The 22,096-nt window shown below is 41.3% G+C and overlaps 1 protein-coding gene across 3 annotated transcripts; it reads left to right on the top strand.

Moving 5' to 3' along the window:
* The first annotated feature begins 7,785 nt into the window (after window positions 1-7,785).
* On the top strand, window positions 7,786-21,367 carry marchf1 (membrane-associated ring finger (C3HC4) 1). 3 transcript variants are annotated; one of them, XM_085781998.1, is made up of 8 exons: window positions 7,786-8,111; window positions 15,121-15,171; window positions 15,372-15,445; window positions 16,518-17,336; window positions 17,505-17,685; window positions 17,792-17,936; window positions 20,538-20,582; window positions 20,713-21,367. In XM_085781998.1, exons 1-8 carry the CDS (start codon window positions 8,025-8,027, stop codon window positions 21,030-21,032), a joined length of 1,722 nt encoding a protein of 573 aa, XP_085638124.1. In that variant the 5' UTR covers window positions 7,786-8,024; the 3' UTR covers window positions 21,033-21,367. The 3 variants fall into 3 exon arrangements, with proteins under 3 accessions (XP_085638124.1, XP_085638141.1, XP_085638133.1); XM_085782007.1 differs by lacking the exon at window positions 7,786-8,111 and adding an exon at window positions 10,766-11,005 and having other exon boundaries at window positions 20,713-21,071; XM_085782015.1 differs by lacking the exon at window positions 20,538-20,582.
* The last annotated feature ends 729 nt before the right edge of the window (window positions 21,368-22,096 follow it).

Below are 22,096 nucleotides of genomic sequence, written 5' to 3'. Positions count from 1 at the left end.
ACGTAGGATATTATCGATGTCCAATGTCCATTCATGTGTCACAAACATAATTAAGACAGATACATAACGCAAAAAATATCCATGTAGTCGACTATCATAAGCGCCAACAAGACACCACAACATGGTAAAACCAAACAGAGCAGGAATAGAGTAATGGCACCCTGGAGTGCTGTGTTGCATTTAGTATACGTTATGAGGCCTGGGTGATTTGAGATGTTTTACCCTTGCATATATGAAACCATCACATTCTCAGATTTTATTTTTTTTCTTAGAATCAATCTTTCTAAGAATAAATCCCCCCTTCAAAAGTCCTGCAAATTGGCAAGAAGTGTATAACTATGTATGTGACCTCAGTTGAGCAGCTGAGGTGATGCTTGATTGTTTCTGAAAAGAATCTGTGTAATTTGTCGCTGAATAGTGCAATCTGTGCAGTACTTTAAATTGTATTAAAGTACATGAATCACCCATGTGTATGTATGTAAACTACTAAACAGATAGGCCTACAAACAGAAATGGTCTATACATTTTCTACCCATAATCCTCTTTGCAAACCAGCCGTCAACCTTAATGTAAAAAAGAGGAAATTTGTATATAATTTATATAACGTTCTGAACAAGTAATTGATTTGACAAGTCATGACCATAGACTGTAAAAAGAATGGACGTAGCATCCGTGACGTCACCCATTGGTTTTGGGGAGTCGTTTTTGTGACTCAAATATGGCGGCCTGAACAGCGCCATGTTGGATTGGCCGGCCGAGAACCCGCCCACTGGGCTCGAAGCAGCCTGTCTCTGGACCGCTCCGGACCTGTCACTCAACGTTTCCGTGCCCTAATTGGCCAGAGTTTTAACCTAATAACAGTAAAACGGTAGAGTTAAAAAAAAATTCACCCCCCTCAGAGTGTGTGCGGGGCTAGAAACTATCGATTGAGACCAAAAAACGTTCTGGCACCAGGCTTTGATCATGTTTATTGAGGATGTAAAGTTGGCGATTTTAACATGGGGGTTTATGGAGAATGCTCCCTTCTGACACCAGCCCCCAGAGGAAGCCGAGGGGATTGCAGTTTTTTGAACGCGGAAGTGAGCTTCACTTCTCAGACCGACAACTGCCCCCTTGGTCATGACATGAGAGCTGATATAAAAGAATGGATGTTCTGATAGCAAACTGTTGTTCAAGAAAAGTTAAAACAATAATTTGACCTAGCCAAGGAATAATAAATATGAGAGGTTGCATCTGAAAATATAATGATACTAATAATAATCAAAGTGAAAGATCATCATGGTGTTATTTTTTTTTTTTTTAGAACTTTTTATTTTTCATTTTTCCACAAAAACAAAACATTCACTGACATAGGACCATATGAATTGAAATACAGGTAAATAAAATGCAGTAAAAATACCATAAAGAGAGATTGCACAGAGAATAAATATTTGCACCAAAGGGAATAACAGCAGTACAATATCAATCTTAGAGATGTACGACAGTCTTATAATAACCCATATTCTTCCATTAGTCCTCCAAATAGAGAGTAATACAGTTCCACCTTTGTTCAAAAGTGTCCATTTTCAGTTGTAGACTTGCAGTCATTCGCTCCATTGTGTAGACCCTTTTCAGTCTCTGTACCCACTGGTTTATGGTCGGTGGTTTTGGATCTTTCCAGTTAACAGTTATCATTTTCTTAGCAATCAGTAAAAGTATCCGTAACATGTATCTTTGATCTGAACTGTATGTTTCCTGAGGTATAGCTCCCAGCAGGAATATCAATGGGTCCAATGAGGAATTCACTTGTAGGATCTTGTCAGTTTCTTCCTTGACTCTCTTCCAGAATTCTTGGATAACTGGGCAGTCCCAAAAGATATGAGAATGATCTCCAATGTTTCCACAGTTTCTCCAACACAATTCCACATTAGGTTCTTTCACATACCTTGAAATTATGAGTGGCGTATTGAAATACCTTATTTTTAATTTCCAGTCAAATTCTCTCCATAACTGACTATTAAGTCCTTTATGACAATTTATACATAGCTCTTCCCATACATTATCTGTAATTAGAATATTTAATTCCAACTCCCATTTTCCTTTAATACTTTCAGTATTTTGCAAGGTATCATTTATAAGCCTTTTATATATATGTGAAACATGTTTTTTGATTGGGAGGTGTTTTTCCGCCAATGTAATAAAATAATCCTCAATATTATTTGGGTTTTTACTAAGCAACTCTCTTTCTTTATGATTTGTTATATAGTGTCTTATTTGAAAGTATCTATACAGATCATTGGAAGGAAGTTGACATTGCTCCTGAAGCTGGGTAAATGATTTGAACTCTGTTCCATTGAATAGTGAGTTGATTGTGCTAAGACCTTTATCGGCCCATCTTCTGAACCCACTATCCCATACTGAGGGAGGAAATTCCATGTTGCCCATTATTGGCATGGCCCTTGACACAGATAATGGACCTCCAAGCTTTTTTCTAACTATTGTCCAAACCTTTAGTGTATGTTTTATCCACTCATTTTCAATTTTTGCATTATTAACAGATTTCATGTTAATAAAGGGTAGTGTTGATAAAGATATACCCTTAGTTGTACTCTGTTCAATTTGGACCCACCCAGTTTCCTGATCATTTTTGATCCATGCTACAACTGCATTTAACTGTGCAGCCCAATAATAATATTTGAAATTTGGAAGACCTAGACCCCCCTTTTCCTTTGGTAAAAGAAGAATTTTGAGTCTTATCCTGGGTCTCTTTCTCTGCCAAATGAATTTAGAAATGAGTTTATCCAACATATTAAAGGTGGTAATGGGCACTTTCACCGGTAAGGATTGGAACAGAAACAGCATTCGAGGCAGGAGATTCATCCTCACTGTCTCGACTCTTCCAAGCAAAGAAAGGGGAAGAACCTCCCATCTTGTTATGTCATTTTTTATTTGTCTAATTAGCTTATTATAATTAACATCATATAATTGCGTGAAGTTTGCAGTGAGAACAATTCCCAGGTACCTAAATCCCTGCTTAGACCAGTGGAAGGAAACGTTATCGTTTAGCTGTATAGGCCAATTCCCTGATATCATCATTGCCTCCGATTTGTTTTCATTAATTTTGTATCCTGAGACCGAGCTGTATTTGTTTAGGCATTGCATGAGTGCAGGAATAGAAAGAAGTGGGTTTTTTATGAAAATCAAAATATCGTCCGCAAAAAGGGCTATCTTGTGGATTGTTCCTCCTTCATCCTCCAATCCTTGGATCTGTGCATTTTGACGTATAGCTTCCGCCAAGGGCTCTATACTAAGTGCAAAAAGAATGGGTGACAAAGAGTCTCCCTGCCTCACACCCCTTTCCACATTAAATGAATCAGAACAGCACCCATTAACCCTAACTTTTGATTTAGGATTTTTATAAAGTGTATTAATCCAAGTAGCTAATGTTTCTCCAAATCCCATTTCTAACAGCGTTTGTTCCAGAAAAAGCCAATCAACCCGGTCAAATGCTTTCTCAGCATCCAGGCTGAGAAGCATTGAAGGTGTTCTGTTTCTTGCTGCAATTGATTGTAAATTTAGTGCTCTCCTTATATTATTTGTTCCATGACGGCCTATAATAAATCCTGTTTGATCTGGTTTTATCAGTTTCTTTATATAGTTCTGAATTCTAGTGGCTAGGATAGAAGTTAAAATTTTATAGTCTACACATAAGAGGCTTATCGGGCGATAACTAGTACACTGTACGGGGTCTTTTCCTTCTTTTTGTAAGACTGCAATAATTGCTTCTGACCATGACTTTGGAGGATCTCCTGAGTTTAATGTATAATTATATACTTTGCATAGTATAGGGGTAAGTTCATTTACAAAACATTTATAGTATTCCCCGCTAAATCCATCCGTTCCCGGTGATCTGTTATTTTTTAATTTAGCAATAGTTTCTCTTATTTCAGCTTCTGTGATAGGCTCTGCTAGTTTAGCTGCCTCCATGTTCGACAATTTGCTCATTTTGAGAGGTTTCAAGAAATCATTAATATTTTCTTTCTGAGATTCTTGTACCTCAGCCTTATATAGCTGTTCATAATATTTAGCAAATGCGTTTGATATTTCCTTAGGGTGAGTCTCAACAAGGTTGGTTTCTGGATTTCTGATTTTAGCAACTATACGGTTGGATTGGGCCTTCCGGAGCTGAAAGGCCAATAACCTGCTCGATTTATTTCCCATTTCGTAATATTTTCTGCTTATGTACCTAAGACTTCCTTCTGCCTTATGTGTTAGTACCTCATCTAATTGTTGTTTAGTTTCCTTAAGCTTTTTAAGTATATCTTCTTTTCTAGATTGTTTATGTTCTCTTTCTAAACTTTTTATTTCATTTTCCAATTCTTGCTGTTTTATAAGCCTCTGTTTCTTTATTCTAGAGCCAATAGAAATAATCTTCCCACGTATTGTGGCCTTACTTGCGTCCCATACTACTGAAGGAGAAACAATACCATCATCGTTTATTGCAAAATATTCAGATAAAGCAGCATGTATTTCTTGTTTAACTCGAGTGTCTGTCAATAGTGAGACATTTAACCTCCAGTACTTAAAATGGTCATTTAGCCCTAAATCAATTTTCATAACAACTGGGCTGTGATCAGAAATAGTGATTGGTTCAATTGTAGTTTCTTTTACTCGGTATAAGTCTGTTTTCGACATGCAGAAATAATCTATCCTTGTGTAACTTCCATGCATTTGGGACATAAAAGTAAAATCCCTGTCGTTTGGATGAAAATGTCGCCAAACATCCACCAACCCCAACTCTGACATCATGCTTGATAAGCTTTTAGACATTTTGGACTGAGGTCTTATTATAACTGGTAATCGGTCTAATTTTGTGTTCAAAATACAATTAAAGTCTCCTCCCACAAGTATAATTCCTTCTCCCTTATCCGCCACTAGTCCTGCAATCTTTTTAAAGAAGTTTGGGCAGTCTTCATTTGGGGCGTATAGGTTTAAAATGGTTATCTTTGTGCCACCAATCGTTCCAATCACCATGACAAATCGGCCTTCCTCGTCTTGGAATATTTTTTCATTATTATAATAAACAGACTTGCTAAACAGAATAGCAACTCCTCTTTTCTTCCCCCCTCTGCATGATGCACTATAAACCTGCTCAACCCACTCTCTTTTTAATTTAAGATGTTCTATCTCAGGTAAATGCGTTTCTTGAAGTAGGGCTACAGAGCAATGTAATTTCTTCAATTGTCCAAATATTTTTTTCCTCTTAATTGGGTTATTAAGTCCTCTTACATTGTAACTAATAAAGTTCAGGTATGTCATAATCTCTATGTGACATTATGGTGTGATCCCCTTTTTGTTTAAACAAACTTATTATATAGATTTGCTTTACTTGTATGCATTTGAGTAAACTTTGGTCCATAACATATGTCAGAGAAAAAAAAAACCTAACATTAATAACGTAGAACAGAACTTCCACATTTCCAGTCGTCCACATTAAATTAACTGTGGTCGACCCCCGATGGTAATGGGACAGAGGGGTGTGACCTGCCCTCTCTGTGGGAACAATGCTCAATATGAGAGCGACCACTATTACACCAGTGTGTAAAAAAGGTCTAAGTGAGTGTAATCCACTCATGCTAACCCTAAGTACAGCATCCGTCAGAACATTGTAAAACATATATACATTTGTGACATTCAACTATCAAATGTTACTTACATTTGTATCATGACAGTGTTTATGACGTTCAATATTTTTAAGGTCCCCTTTAACTTTTAGTTCAGTTAATAAACTTCTTCTAGGCTACCTTAATGTGTGGAGTTGGTTCAGGTATCTCCTTGCAGGAGGGCCTTAAGATCCGATGTTGGCAACACCGTATCCCTCTTCCTCTTTGTGCTGTTCCTCCAGCCTTCCTTCAGCTCATCCTCAATGTGTTCTCTTTCTCCACAGCGCACCTCGACTCCTAGCTCCCTCAGCAGCGGTGCAGCACTCGTTAGTGTCGTGAAGGTTTTGTCTCCGGTCATCAATCTTATTTTCAGTTGTGCTGGATACAGGCATTTTGCCTGTATTTCCTAATTTTTGAGCTGTTTGATAACTTCGTGAACTTTTGCTCTTTTCTTCTGTAGATCAGGAGAGTAGTCTTGGTCGAAGAAGATCCTTTTATCTTGGAAGAAGACTTGTTTCTGGCTCCATGCTTGTCGTATGATCTCGTCTTTTACTGCTGCGTCCAGAAATCTCACTATTATTGACCTGGGAGGTGCCGCTGAATCCTTAGGTTTAGGTCCGAGTGAACGGTGCGCCCTCTCAATCTTAATGTCCATTTCTGGTGGTAGTTTCAATGTCTCTCGGAGCAGCCCTTTCACAAATTCAGCTGTATCGTTGCCCTCGCTTCCCTCTTTAATCTGAAAAATCCTTATGTTGTTCCGTCTCAGTCTGTTTTGGAGATCCTCACACTTTTCCGAGAGGTCTATATCACGGTGAACCAGGTATCGCAGCGCCCTCTTGGTGTCGCATGACCGTGTCTTCAACCGCACTTGCTCTCTCCTCTATTTGTCCCATGCGTTCCTCATGTTTAGCCATTTGGTCTTTTATATCGGTAACCGCTTGCTCCAGTCGTCCAAGGGACATTTTAGTTTGGCTATGCCCGTCTTGATTTTCTTGGCGTAGTTTTTTTAACTCCTCCATTAGCATTAGCGTTGGTTGACTCACGCTGCTAGCTGGTGTGTTGAGGCTAGCGTTAGCCGGACTCGATGGTCTCCATGCCTCTTCCTTTTCTTTCCAGCTACCTTTGTTGAGAGTTCTTTGTCTTGCACTCGAAGCCATGGTGTAGCCTGCAGATTTACTGATATCTGAACGTCTATTACCGATAGTTGTCACTTTTTTTTGTTTTCGTCTGGCGGAGCTCCGTTTCTAAGCTGTCATGTCTTTCATGACGTCACCGGAAGTCCATCATGGTGTTATTTTTAATGGTACTTTTTCGTGGAGGGGCTTCCCCCATCCATGTCTTTTCTCACTTGAGTTGCCTCTTCATCTCAGTTAGCCACCACTCATCGGTGATCCCTTTAAGTCACCCATTTTCCAGTTATATCAATCATAATCCTCATGACCTGAGACAATTTGAAATAGGATTAGACCTTTTACCACCCACACACATAGACACACACTTAACACACTTACATACACATTCTGTGAAGATGCCAGTATGGTTGTATATGACTCTTCTGTTTCACTTCATGGCCAGTCAGACGAATAATGTAGCTTCAACATGACAGAAGAAATGAGGTGGCTTAACATCCATCAACACATTGTTTCTCACCAGGGAGTCCCTGAACAATCAACCTGTATGTGTGTGTGTGTGTGTGTGTGTGTGTGTGTATGAGTCTGTGTGTATGGGTGCTGCCCATGTGCACAAGTTGTGTAAGCTTATTAGCAGCACCACTGGTCAGAGGAGGAGATTGAGGTTAGTCTAAGCCCTAATCCTTGTGGACCGTATGCTTGTTACCCAGCAAGCACGACAAAATCTTGGCTCCGCCCCTCGAAGAAACACACACAGACACACACACACACATACATGCACACACATGCACACATACATACATACATACACATCAACTACAACGTACGCTTTCCCTGTGTCCTTGTTTACAGCTCAGCTCCGTTGCAACTCTTCCTCTCTGTCTTTTCTCTCAGCAGGAGGGCAGAGGAAGAGGAGAGGAAGAAGGAGGAGGAGGAGGAGGAGGAGGAGGTAGTGCGCACTGTTGAGTAGTTTCCCAGTCGTCATGACGACCTCACACCCCACCATCTCCGGAGCTGTCTTCCTGTTGCCACGGTGACCTGATCCCGTTCCATCTCTGCTCCTTATTGATGATCCGGATCGGGCTGACAGAGGAGAGCAACTCCGGAGCCGGTTGTCTCCTTTTCACTGAAAACAGCCCGTTGATGGGACAGCGAATCGCACAAAGGGACGAGGATCGGAGGACGGGAAGGCGCGGCAGGCTGGAAATGCTGTGGGAGTAACGTCCGAGTGTTGCCTGGAAACAGCAGCAGCATGCCAGTACAACAGATAACTGTGGTGCCGGTCAGGGACACCGCCAGCAATGGCAAGAGTGCGGCACGCTCCAAAGACAAAAATGAGGTGAGTTTCCGACTTGTTAACTCTCACACCTCTGAGGCGCGAGTCAAACCTCCTGTTGTTGTTGTTGTTGTTGTTGTTGTTGTCATTTTTTTGTGATTCAGACTTAAAAGTAAACTAAAGTTGATGAGATAACAGAGATTTAAGATTTCAAGATAAGTTATGTAGGAGGTCAGAGGGTAGAAGTCACTGATTGGTCGTTGGTTGTTGATCTTGATGGCTGTCAGCCATCAGCTGTCAGCTCCTTTAAACTCCCACCTCAGTCACTCGTACGTACAGTATGGATGTGTGCTCATATCAGCAGCCTTTTATCACTTCTCTTTGCTCACTTGGGGTTTGGAGCTTCCAGCTGCATCTTCTACAGAGCTCGGCGTCGCGTCACATCCTACAACACCACATTGTGCAGAACAACCCAGAACATCGTGGCACATTACGGGGCATCTTGATGTTTTTGTCAAATTGCATATAAAAGTGTTTTTCTGTGACATCAGGAAGGAGTTGGTGTGTGTGTGTGGTACAAAAAGCAGGAAGACAACTGAAATAACCGTGACCCATGTGAAACTGAGCTCTGTAATGGTGTCAATTAAGTCACGCAAGTGGTTTAACTGTGTTTGCAGAGTTGGTTTCTATGTATTTGTTATCTCATTTGCAGGCATCCATGACAACCATATTACTTATTTGTTAATAATAAAAATAAACAGGACTTTTCATGCTTTTTATTACAAATATAACAGTAAAATTATATCACTTTTATTGCTACAGTAGTTTTTGGAAATACAAATTTTAATTCAATACTAGAAATCAGTTTGGTTGAAATCAACAAACTCAAACATGTAATTGATTTTCCAAGAGAGAGCAGACAGAGGAGCCAGAATTTGACTTTGATGCAACAGATGGAAAAAGATGAACAGGTCTGCTCCATGCTTCAAAGGGCATGAGAACTTCCTACTGGGTGTGCAGCCACTCAGAGGCGGGAGACCACAGTCATCAACTTCCTGGAATCTGATTTTCCGACACCTCCCTACAGTGTATTTATTCTTATTTTTGACATTTTTGTTTTTAACCTCACAAATGAAAACAAACGGAAAACATAGTGGGATTATAATCCATCCAAGGGACCTCAGTGTTGCAACTGCTTATTAAGGCCTTGGGAGTTTCCACAGACTGTTTAGTCACACCTTAGTGTACACAGCCCCATCCAACAATCTGACGACCTGTAACACCAGATAACAGAATGATTCGCCTAGTAATATTGCTCAAAAAATACGAACTTTACGAATGTATTTCATTGCATCTGTTGAGGATAATACAAACTGTTTTGCAGTGGTCACTCCATAACACACAACAACTGTACATTGTATTTTATACATTTGTAGTTATCTTTCCTTCTCTGCCAGACATCCATTGGCCTCCATTCACTTCCACAACATATAAACATTAATTAGCATCAATGTCTTGTAACCTAATAGTTAAGATGCAAATAGCTACCATGTCCACAGTTGTTGCAGGTCATACCACTATTTGTTGCCCTTGTCAATCAAGTACAATACTATATACATGTACTACAATAGCTATACACACAGGGTATAGAGAGCCTAAGCAGAAGCAGGAAGTAATGCTCGCCATGGGACCTCAATTCGGAAAACATCGCCATGTAAGTGAACGGGACTCTTTATTTCGTGATCCGATTGACTTGTGCCATGAGAAAAATATATGACCTCTACCTCTTTAAAACATTGTGTTGCATGCCAAGAAATCAGCAGTTTGATGTAAAACTATTATAAAATAAAATTCCAAAAATCTGTAACCAGAAAGACTACAGGTCGCGGAGGTGACGTCACACACCACATGCCGCCCTTTCCCATGTCAGCTACTCCGCTGCCTGTTACTGTAGTCTGTAGAGCGGTCTTCACACAAAATCTTCTGTTGCCGTTTTACGGCAAACTGCTGATTTTTTGGCATGAAACGCAATTCAATCGGATCACGAAATAAAAATTTGACTCCTGTTCACTTACATGGAGATTTTTTCCAAATTGAGGTCCCATGGTGAGCTTCTCTTCCGCTTCCGCGTAGGCTCTCTTAGCTAAAGGATAACTATACCATTAAATAGTATATTTTTTAAGATACCAAAAAGTTTACATCATTTTTGAGTATCATGTTTGTATAACCCAGAACATCGTGGCACATTACGGGGCATCTTGATGTTTTTGTCAAATTGCATATAAAAGTGTTTTTCTGTGACATAAGGAAGGAGTTGGTGTGTGTGTGTGTGTGGTACAAAAAGCAGGAAGACAACTGAAATAACCGTGACCCATGTGAAACTGAGCTCTGTAATGGTGTCAATTAAGTCACGCAAGTGGTTGTTTGATGTTTTTTTTTCTATATAGAAAGTAAAGGCCTAACTAACTAAGTAATAAGTATTACCTTCTTATCAGCCTTTCAGTAAGTATATCACATATTTCCTGGACCAATCATAACTGAACCATGAAGAACCTGATATCTGACAGTTGTCAGGTTGTTAGGTTATGTTGTCACGGAGATGCATCGACCTCTCTGATCAAAACAAAACAACTCAACTCTGACAAAGCAGATTATCTGAGTTTTTGAGTAGAAAAAGCTCAGTTGATTAAAAATATTCATGAAAAGAAATATTTAAAGGAGCGATTCTGCCCAGCATGATGTGACCAGATACAAATTTAGCTACATGGTTGGTTATCTGAATGTGGCTGTAGGTGTTTTCTGAACCCCAGCCAGAGTACAGAACCAAAATATAACCCTCAGTCCACGCTACATCACTTAATCCCCTCTGCAGAAACATGCACATGTCCACACATAGACTCACCAAAGTCTCAGTTGTGCATCAGAGTCAGAGTGTGGACACAGGCACAGAGGCTGAGGTAAGTGACAGTCAGGATGTTTATTCTGATTCAGCACTTTGATACCACTCGACTGTGAGCTTAGGCGTTTAATCGCCCCGATAGAACAGAAGTGTTTGTTTTCCTGCGACGGGATGAACTGTCTGTGTGTGATCCTTCTTGCACGTTTTCTAGCTTTTAAGTCATTTGTTGCTTCTTAGACGTGCCAGGCTGTTAATTCAGGATACTGTGGATGTAAAGTTACAGCGTCTTTGCTCTGACGTTTGAAGATATAGATTTAAAGAAATGAAAACCTACAGTGCGACTGAGAAGAAGCTGGTGTATACCACAAAGGATGCTCAATGTGTGAGTCATAGAAACTGAGGAACTAATGGAGTTCAACACACACACATACACACAGCTACTGTGCAGATGCTGCAGACCAGTACACACAATCAGAGAAGAACATTAATTTTTGTGCTGGAGCTATGCAGAGGCTGAAGCAGCACCGGTGCTTGTATCTGTGGAACAATGTGTTTGTCTGCTGTGTATTAACCTGCTCTTTCTATTCTTACTTTGCTCTTGGCTACAAAACACTGATGTCATCTTATCACTTCAAACTGATGTGATGTTGTGTTGTATGTTTTGTTTTGGTGTTATGTCGGTTAGGAAGAGGCCTATATGTACACAGACTATGACTTTATCTCAGGACTACATCTACTGTTTTGCGCGTTGACGTATATGCTAATGGACCTGACAAACACCACTGTCTGTTGTTCAGCACAACATTACACATGCACAAGCTGATGAGGAGAATCTAAATATCTTAAACCTTCATTTATAAGCCGAACAGACGCGCCGACACTCATCAGAGCACCGCATTCTTTTTATCGTCTCGATGATGATCATATCTGTCTGTGTTTTTTTTATTTGTGTTGATTTTGAAGTAGCGTCTGCAGCCTGTGCTCTAGTTTCTGGACCCGTGTATGAATATATGAATATGACAGAGTTCACTAATGATGAACCTGTTGTGTAAAGTTAAGTTCACTGGCCAAGATACTTTCTAAAAGTTGCAAGCCACTGCGTACGTTCTTCTCCATCGACATGTACAGTGTGAACATAGCTTGGTTGACAACAATTAATGGAAATCTGATATGACTGAAATCTGAAAGTGATACAGAGGTTCAAACATCTGCATTGTCTCAGAATTGCAAATTTAAGGGGACATTTTATGCAAAACTCACTTTTTCATTGCTTTAGTATGTGTATTTGCGTATTCGGAGTCCCTCCTCACTCCTTAAACGTAAGTTTTGACAACTACGTCAACATTTTGTAAACTGCCATAGTCAGAAAATGTGTCTCTTAACAAGCTGTTTTAATTTCACCCGGCTTATTACATCACAAGCCGGGTGATGTGAATATTCAAGCCCTCGCTCCCATGGTTACCTCAGCTACCAGAGCGAAGATTCTAAACCGACCGTTTAGAGCAGGGCTGTGAAACTGGTGTGTAGAGAACTCAGCTGTGCTCAATCTTTTGGTTTTTCTGACCAAAGCATGTTACTAACATTACTTTTAGACATCAAGGTATGTCAAGTCAAAGAAGCAGAAATGAGCTTAATATGTCCCCTTTAAGTCAAGTGTTAGTATTCATGCTCACCTGGAGAGAACACATGCATTACGATTTAAAGGCTTTTATTTAAAGATGGCTTTCTAATCATGTTATGTCAGTGTGGTGTGTCACTTTTGACGAGCGACTTATCTTCTGTTATGAATACATTGTATTGTGATATTTTAATCAGTTAATCAACGGCTGATTTGTCCTCTGAGATAAGACTATACCAAAACCTCACACACATGTATCCGAGGTCACAGGCACATGTGTCCATCCCCTCTAACACCCGGAGGAGGTTGCACAGTGTTTGCTTTGACTCCACGCAGGACTACTGATTTAAACCTGGCTATCTGCAAATCCTTTGATCAGCTTAGATGATGCGGCCTTCTTCTTCCCGTCAGTGTCTCTGTTATTTATTTCACCGATCTGCACACAGTGTACCCACAACTGTCTTGTGTGTGGGCTGATTTGTGCAAGCTCTGTTTTGCTCTTTAAATGTCGAAAAATATACGCCCACATGAGAGATTCCAAAAAATATTTCTTTAAAATCTGTAAGATGCACAATAACACACAACTTCCTTCCTATGAACTTGTCCACTGTCATACTGTTAGACCTAATGTCATTATACTGTACAATGTATAACATAGATTCACATTTTATAAACAGGGATGGCAGGTATTTAACACATTACAGGCAGGTGTGTTAAGTGTGTTGTGGTCATTTCCAAAGGACTGACAAAGATTGGAATCAACAAGTATAAAGAAATAAGTTTTTTCCTGTAACAAAAATTTTGCAACAGTAAACAGTCTTCTCATTTCCATAGTGGACTGTAAATGTCCATACATGGGTACAGAGGATATGAAAGTAGACACATTTTCCGATAAACAGATTTAAAAGAAATTAAATAAGTGAACAGCTTGATTGAATAATTGCGCATAATAAATATGAATACGATAAGGGAACCCAGGGATAGCAATTTTCTTACATCAAAATTGAAAGCTGTTGAGGACTGTTGAAAATATAATCAGTGAGCCACACTGTTGCACTGTGTGACATGTTTTGTCACTCTAAGGAACGTGGGCTCCGTCTTTTGTTCTGAATCAGTCCCACGTAAACCATCCTGCTGCTGCAAATACTCGCCCATCCACGACTGAAAATAGTCTGGACTACTGTTGGAGCAACGTCCAACCAGATACAGCTTTTTATCATCACTTTTCCCCTCCATTCATTCCAACAGTTGTAAAGGTGGATGTGCTCGTGGCTCCTCTAGCATGTTCAGTTTTGGATTTCATTTCGCACCAGCTGTGCGGCTGGTGATGACAGGCAATTGAAAGTAGTGGAAGAAAAGTTGGTTTTGAAAAGAAAAAGAAATAAATTTGTGTTATGACCGTAGGTATTTTTGTTTGAGCCTTAATAACGCTGGTAGTTTCTCCTTATGGCTTCAGCAGCCTTCAAAGTGTTAAGTGACCATCCCGTGTTCAAGTGCCAAGAGTTTTCTGTTTCATGGCCAAATGTAATGACTAGAAATGTTTTCTATTTTTGGATCAGACATGCTGTGGCCCGAATTACACTCAGAATACCAGAACCAATTTCTTCAATATCTCAGAGTGTACTTGGTCAGTGTTTGGCAAAATTGTGCGCAAATGATCAGAACAGACTTTTCTGTTTCTGAGTAATTCTTTCAGAAATTACCTTGCTTTAATCAAAACAAACATTTTTGTTGTTGAAGGTGACTGAATAACTTGGAAATGCCACAGGTGTATGTTTTTTTATTGTGGTTTAACCGTGAACTCTGACAAGTGGGCGTCTGCTGCTAACTGAAACTTGTGTAAGATGCTGCAGGCAGGTCGCAGATGTCGGAGAGATGAGTTCAAGGTCTGCCAGTTGAGTTCACACAATCAGCACTGTCTAGGGAGTTCCAGAAAAAGTGCATTAAGTTGACTTTAAATAGAGGCACATTACAGAGCAGCCACTTGTGCACTTAGCAGGACGACCAGGTAATAGGATTGGCTGGCTTTAGCTCAGGTCACGATGAAATAACAAGGACACGTGGCCACACATGACTCGTAACGCTTGATTTTAACCAGTCGGCATTGATAATACTATACAGCAGCACCACTGTAGAAGATGTTAAAAGCTGTTTGGTTGTTAATGATGTAATCTTTGTGTAGTTATAGCTTGTATAAGGATTGAGTGATGTCCAATCATACATTTAACTAAAAGAAGCCCAATTTCTTAACAGGACTTATTCTAGTTTGGCAAATGACAGCTGAGTGAAGCTGAAACGATCCGTCAATTAATGATTCACGGAAAAGTAATTGCCAATCGCTTTGAAATATTCTCTGGGTCTACTCACTAAGATGTGAAATTTCACTGCTTGTCTTTGTCTTTACATCTTTGTTTTTTTTTAATCAGTTTGCCAAAAAATCATCAAGTCATCAAGATTAGACTTGTTGCGTCTCTACAGCAGTTCACACTAAAATGTTATGGTGCAATGATATTCTCTGAATTCTCTAATGATTTTCCGTCTCTCTGTCTCTGCAGGGGAGGAAGGGCCCTGGGCGCTCGGGGAGTCGATCCAGCAACATCTCCAAGGTAACCGCTGAATATCAGACGATTTAAAGGGCCAAATTCAAGGTCACAGTTCGTGGTGTGATGTGATGTGCACGAATGTGCTGATGAGCTTCCAAGTGTTGCAAACCAATCAATGTCAAGTCAACGTAATGAAGTGTAAAGATCTCAGTGTTAATTGACACGTTGGCATAGAGATAATTTGATTATGTCGGCTGTTGCAGGCCAGCAACTCCACAACAGGACTCACCACAGCCTCAAGGGCATCGATCACTCCGTCTTCTCAGGACATATGCAGGTGAGACAGCGGCCTCTTTAAAGGTCCAGTGTGTAAAATGAGGGGAAAACAGTGACATCTAGCATAACGATTCTATTATTTATCTATTAAATAATCCTATTGTTTATCTATGAACGTGAAACTCTCGAAACGTGCTCTCCGGTTGGCTGGATTTTCCATTCCGTATAAACATGGCGGCGCAAGATGGTGATACTATCTAAGCATAACCCTTGCTATATATATACCGGTATATAAAAGAAACATAATAAGGCTATGAAAACCAAACTGAGCAATTATACACTTATACAAATATATTCATTGGTAGTATATTCAGATTTTGCCAATAAACCTACACACTGGACCTTTAAGTGTAAGCTAAGGCGAAAGGAAAACTGTCATTTCCTCTGTTCAACAACCATCTGAAAACACAAACACCTCTCAAATCCCGGCGGCCACTGTTTTCTCTGACGTGCACAGTTTAATGCTCCCTCTCCACTGAGTGGGAGACTGAATTAGTATGGTCCACCGCACCCTGAGGGCTTAACAAAATTAAAATGGATGCTGGAATCCAGTGGTGCTCCTATTGCGCAATCAACGACAGGAAGGTGGCTGGTTGCAGAAATCCTTCAGCTTATTATCTTCATCATCCGGCTGACAGGCTCAGTCCAGAAGCATCGAGACTGAAAGGACACTGCTGTCAAAATGCACATGTGATATATGTGAGTGCTTGAACCTCCATTTGTCACTCGCCTTGTTCACTCATTCAAAAGTTAAATCTAAATGTTGATTTAGTGAAATAACAAACAGAAAATTCTTCTAACAATGCAAATGTTTGCTCAGATTTGGACATTTTGGAAACAGGTGTATGTGGTGCCTGTTAGTTGTGCAAAATTCATCTTCACTGCACAGAGGTGAAAGTAAATATTTCTGTAAATAAAACGATCTACATGGATGGATGGGAACTTTTCTGTCATTTCTGTGAACAGATCCTTTCCGTGCATACGATCATCCTCATGTCTTTGTCTTTTCCATCTTGTTTCACCTTCTTTTTTACACATCTCCATCTGTGTGTGTGTGTGTATTTCATGTTCAGCTCTGGCCACCTGACGCGTTTAGAGGAGGATGCTTCTGAATCACGCAAACACAACAAGCACACACACACCTCTGCCATGACAGTCACCAGCACAACTCTGGGCTCATCTCAGGCCCAGAAGAAACAGGTGAAGCGTCGGCACCGGCGCAAGAGGAGCAGCTGCACCGCCTTCGACTGCGTGGAAACAAACGGCAAACGGGAGCAGGCGGACCACAGGGACCGCAGCCCCAGCTCCGACCGCAGCGAGAAGGGGGAAAAGAGGGAGCGGTCATTCAAAACCCGACGGGAGCTCCCACCTCGCCTCCGCTGCGCAGGCGCCCCGCAGTCCGACTCCTCCGACGAGGACGAGGTGACCCGCGAAGCCCGCAGCTGGAGCAAGGAGAAAGCCAGGAGAGCACGCCGTCGCAGCGGGAGCAGCCGCGAGAGAGAGGCGGTGCACAGGGGCAAAGCAGGCGAGGACAAAGCAGACATGGAGCTGCAGTCGGTGGGATCGGACGACGGGAGGGAGAACCAGCCCCTGGTGGAGGAGAGCGGAGGCCTTAAGAAGCGGCACGGCAGCCGGAGCTCGGCGAAGAGAGACGGACAAGGTTCGCTGAGGGAGTGTTCGGAGAGCAGGGAGAAGGAGAAGAGCTGTAAGTCTCGCAGCCAGGGAGGCAGCTCCTCGCTGACGGAGGACGCAGAGGAGCTCATCACCAAGAGATACCAAGAGAAGGGACCGGGGGGCGGAGACATGTCAGTGCCCACAGCCCAGAAACACTGCGGCGTGAACGGGGGCACGACACGGCCCTGCTCTGACGACTCTGAGCTTGAGGTCTGCAGGTTAGTGGGTGTTTGTGTGCGCATAGATGAGATAACTTTATGAAACACAGCAGTAACACAATCAAGGAAGGTAAATCGACAGGGACAAACCATAATAACAGTAACGGTAGCTTCACATCCCTTTTTACTTAACCTAATGTGAGTGTCTGTGTGTGTGTGTGTTTGTAGGATCTGCCACTGTGAGGGGGATGAAGAGTGTCCCTTGATAATGCCATGTCGCTGCACAGGGAGCCTGAGTTTCGTCCACCAGACCTGTCTCAACCAGTGGATCAAATCCTCCGACACGCGCTGCTGTGAACTCTGCAAGTTTGACTTCATCATGGAGACGAAGCTGAAACCTTTACGGAAGGTACTCACTCACTCTTCATCGTCATCTTCATCCCTCTGCCCCTCACAACGTCTGATGTTATGTTGCCTCTCACCTGCTCTCCGTGTCCATGTCCTCTGTCTTCCAGTGGGAGAAACTACACATGACGAAGAGCGAGAGGAGAAAGATCTTCTGTTCAGTGTTGTTTCACCTGATAGCAATAGTGTGTATGTTGTGGTCAGTCTTCGTTCTGGCCAAGAGAACGGCTGAAGAGATCAGACTCGGGAAGAACGGTCAGTACTTTCCCCACCGCCACCCCCACACACCAGAGGCACGCAGAGTGAAATACAAAAACTTGACATCAGCTTTACCTTTAATGAAACGATATTATAATTTGTAGCAACTTTTTAAACTAAGATATGAAGTTTTTCTCGATCAATATGAACGTTACTCACCCAAAAGGCAAATCGTAACTCTCCTTTACAGTTTCACAGGTTTTTGTTTGTCACATGCAAAATATGTGAGATTTATATGAAATATTAAGGCTAATGTGCAATAAAGAATAAGATTAATGAACATAAATAAAATAATAAAAACAAACAAATTTGAAAATGCTATAAGGCGCTTGTGAGATGATATCAGAAAGGATTATTTACCTCTTGGCACTGAAAAAAAACATCCCATCTGCATATGTGGGTGAAACACCAAGTGTAAGTTTGTATACAGCCATAAGCAGGCCTTTATTTTGTAGTAATAAAATCTTAATACAGAAACACTGCGGTGAATAGGTCACTCAGTTAGTTTTCTTTTCTTATCATCATCGCCATCTGTTGGGCTAGTCTGGCAGTTGACAACGATGCGGTTTCAAACTCTTTGTAGAGATCGATGAAGGAAGGAGCGTTGCCATTTGAACTTATCTTAAGTTATTGTGAAAAATCTGGGTTCTTGTCTCTCTGAAACAGGCTGTAAATATGCACCACAGTCGTCTCATCTGACGTCTGGACTGTATAGCCTAACAGTTCACTGGCCTGTTGATAGTACTTTATAGCACCTTTTTTCATTTTAGGCCAATTCAAAGTGGTCAGTTTATTATTATTTGTTAGTGATGACTCTGGGTAGTGGATGATTCATTGATTCAATTCAGAGAGTTCTGATTTGACTATCAACCTCGTCGTTGAGAATCAAATTTGTTTATTTGGGTGTTTCAGCTCTTTCCTCCAGAGCGGGAAAAGACACAAATGAGATCATGAATCAATGAGGGAATGAAACAACAAGATTCGATGATTAGTCGACAAAAGGCAAATCTGACGAATCAGATTCGACTATGAAAATCGGACCCCCCTATTGGTTGTAGTCATCAATATGTCATACAACCAGAACAAATCCAGGTGGGCGAGCTGACAAGGCGCCTTCAGCTTGTTCACCTGCTGATCTCTGCACCTGTGTGGCTCTGGTGATGTGATTTTACATTTCGTAGTCGACCACCATGTTCCTGTTGTCTGTCGGTGTGTGGGTGTATTGTACGGTGTTAGTGTTTCATCAGCAGACTGTAGCAGTCATCAGTAACCGTCCCCCTGGCTACAAACAGACAGATTATACATTATTGATGAGTATATTCAAATCAGACTTCTTCAAAGTTGCAACCAACACAATCTTTATGAGATCGGTATCACTGTAGTTCAGTCCATGAGGGATATGTTCAAGATCGAGGGACATGAATATTATATTGATGTTATAACTCATGGTTTTAGAGATAACTGAGATCAAGTTTTTCTGATAACATTTGAAACTGCAGCCTTTATAAACACTACAGATAATATGTGGAGCATTTAGCTAAACTGGAAACTTTTAAGCTCATAAACTACAAACCTCATAAAGTTTAACAGAATTTAATACACCATTTCTTTACACCAGTGTCATATACAGTATATTATCGGGCAGACAATTTATATGCTATACTGTTATATTTTTGTCATCTGGTGATGCGGTTGAGGACAGTATGCTCTGAAACTGGTTGACGTGTTGTGGTGAAAACGTTCAATTCAAGAGCTGTGGTGAAACAAAAACCCAAGAAGATAAGATCTGTGCGCAAACACAAAGGTCATGAAGAGTTGAGTTTCATGTTGCGTTGGGGTCAGAGTGACACGTTGGCACATCACATGGTGGTTTAATGAATAAAACAACTCAAGAGCTTCAGTTTTACTTGACTTAGTCATACTTTACAATGTGGTTAAAGTGAAGTCCATATACACATGTACTGTACATACAGTGTTGTGCTGGTGTGTGTGTTGTGCTGTGATCCTAGTGTATCCGTCTCATCACTCTCATGTTGTAGGTCCTAACACTAGAGGCAGACGTCATTTTACACACACAGCGGCCAGTTTGTTAGTTTTAATACACAGCGTGACAGATCATCAATGAGTTTAGGATTTTGTAAAGAAGTTTTGATTCAATTACGTGTTTGCTCTGTAGGATGCATTTGTCGCGCTGTTGAACAATAAAACAAGATGTGGTTGTATTACTTAGCCTGCCTTCACTGATATAAATGGGGTGGACAAAATGATAGAAACACCTGCAGTGCACAGTACAGTTCAGCAGTTCGTCTGTTCTGAAGTTGAATCAACACCTCCCTAAAATAGAGTCAATAAAAACTTAAATAACTTAAAGTTTATTTCAGGTCATTTGTATGAGGCTGGTTGAATCTGAGCCCGGTCTATCTAATAAACTGGCAACTTGTGTGAATATACAGTGTGTTAAAACACTTTATATATATTAATACACATTAATATATATATTTATTGTATATAGTAAAATAAAATACAAATAGTATAGTGCATGTTTCCATTGAGATTATTGAAATAAAGAGAACAAATTACACTCACTCTTGATTGCAGAGGAGTTTTGGAGATTTACTCTTCTGAAGTACTATACACCACAGGGTAAGCACAGCTCTGCGCACACCAGCCATCATGACCCATCACACGTCCTGCAGGCGGACTTAGAGTGGCTCTACGTGTGTGTGTGTGTGTGTGTATGTGTGTGTGTGTGTGTGTGTGTGTACATCCTCAGGTGTGCTGGAGTGGCCCTTCTGGACCAAACTGATCGTGGTGGCCATCGGCTTCACGGGCGGCCTCATCTTCATGTACATCCAGTGTAAAGTTTACCTGCAGCTCTGGCGCCGCCTCAAGGCGTTCAACCGCATCATCACCGTGCAGAACTGCCCCGAGAAAGACCTGCACAACCCTCTGGCCCGGCCCAGAGCCCTCGCCAACGGCAAGCACGAAACCGTGGAGGTCCCGGTCGGCCCCGTCGGCCCGGCTCCGGAGGCCCAGGTGGACTCGGACATGTCAGTGGAGGCTGCGGTGGCGCCGGCGCAACACCCTGTCTGACTGATCCGTCCTGTCGCTCAGTAAAATCCTAAAATCACACCCTGTGGTTTAGACTCTTAACAGTGTTTCAGTGTGTTGTTGTTCTCAGCTGCTGTGATCGCTGACGTTATGAGACACAGCGGACGGATTTAAAGAGAAAGAACTCAAAAATCCCGCCTCTCAGTGATCACAGAAAACTGAACGGCTGCAGTGAAGTGAATGTGCAAAGTAAGGATGGGAAGGATCAAAAGAGAGGAGGCGAGGAGATGTGAGGGAAAATTAAGCCATCAGCAAGGAAACGGTGTAAAGACTGTTGTTATGTGGTATATTGACACCATTTTATTCTTGTATGCACTGACTTGGGGTTTAAGGTGTAAACGCTCTGCGGACACCGTTTACCAAAAGGTCTCACTATGCTTCAAACAAACGTTGCCACGGCTTCTCCTGAACCGCCGCGGTCGAGGGCCTGTCGTCACAGCCAGGGGGGAGGAGACGCGGCAAGACCGTTGCAGTATGCAGACGACAGCGCACACTTTTCATAGTGTTACACTCATTTGTATGTTCAGAATACATTCTTTGTGTCAAGGTGTAGATGTAGACTGCTAACCCCCAGGCATCTGCATGCACATCTGTTAGGGCTGCACAGTAACCGGTTGACTCTGGGTTTAAAAGTTGAGATATTATATTCAGGTTCTGTCGGAGGCATTTGCAAGAATATGCGTAACACTTTATAATAAGTACACACTATTAAGCATTTATAAATACTGAATTATTCATTTATAACGCATGAAGTTTATAAATACAGCTAGTGCTTAACCCTAACCCTTACCCTATGAGTAAAACATTTTTAACTGTGTTTATAAACTACATACTAATGAGTATTCATGCGTTATAAATGATGAATTCAGTATTTAACGCTTAACTAATGCTTAATAGTGTGTACTTATTATAAAGTGTTACCAGAAAATGTTACCACAACAACAACAACATGCAAGATGCTGCAGTCGTTGAAATGGAAACAAAGTGGTGCTCACCGACTGTGAGACAGCCTCTCCACAGTCATTTCTGGAGGTGCTCTAAATCAC

This window comes from Trachurus japonicus, chromosome 1 (assembly GCF_045865225.1).
Source record: "Trachurus japonicus isolate A0001 chromosome 1, Traja_1.0".
NCBI classification, from domain to species: domain Eukaryota; kingdom Metazoa; phylum Chordata; class Actinopteri; order Carangiformes; family Carangidae; genus Trachurus; species Trachurus japonicus.
The sequence above is the reverse complement of the archived record's forward strand: the minus strand, read 5'-3'. Positions and strand labels throughout refer to the sequence as shown.

What these genes read in the sequence shown, in the direction of transcription:
- marchf1 (XM_085781998.1), top strand. Translation starts at nt 8,025, where the DNA reads ATGCCAGTACAACAGATAACTGTGGTGCCGGTCAGGGACACCGCCAGC. An exon ending in GCTCCAAAGACAAAAATGAG is followed by an intron (nt 8,112 to 15,120) that starts GTGAGTTTCCGA and finishes CTGTCTCTGCAG; the next exon opens with GGGAGGAAGGGCCCTGGGCG. An exon ending in TCTTCTCAGGACATATGCAG is followed by an intron (nt 15,446 to 16,517) that starts GTGAGACAGCGG and finishes TTTCATGTTCAG; the next exon opens with CTCTGGCCACCTGACGCGTT.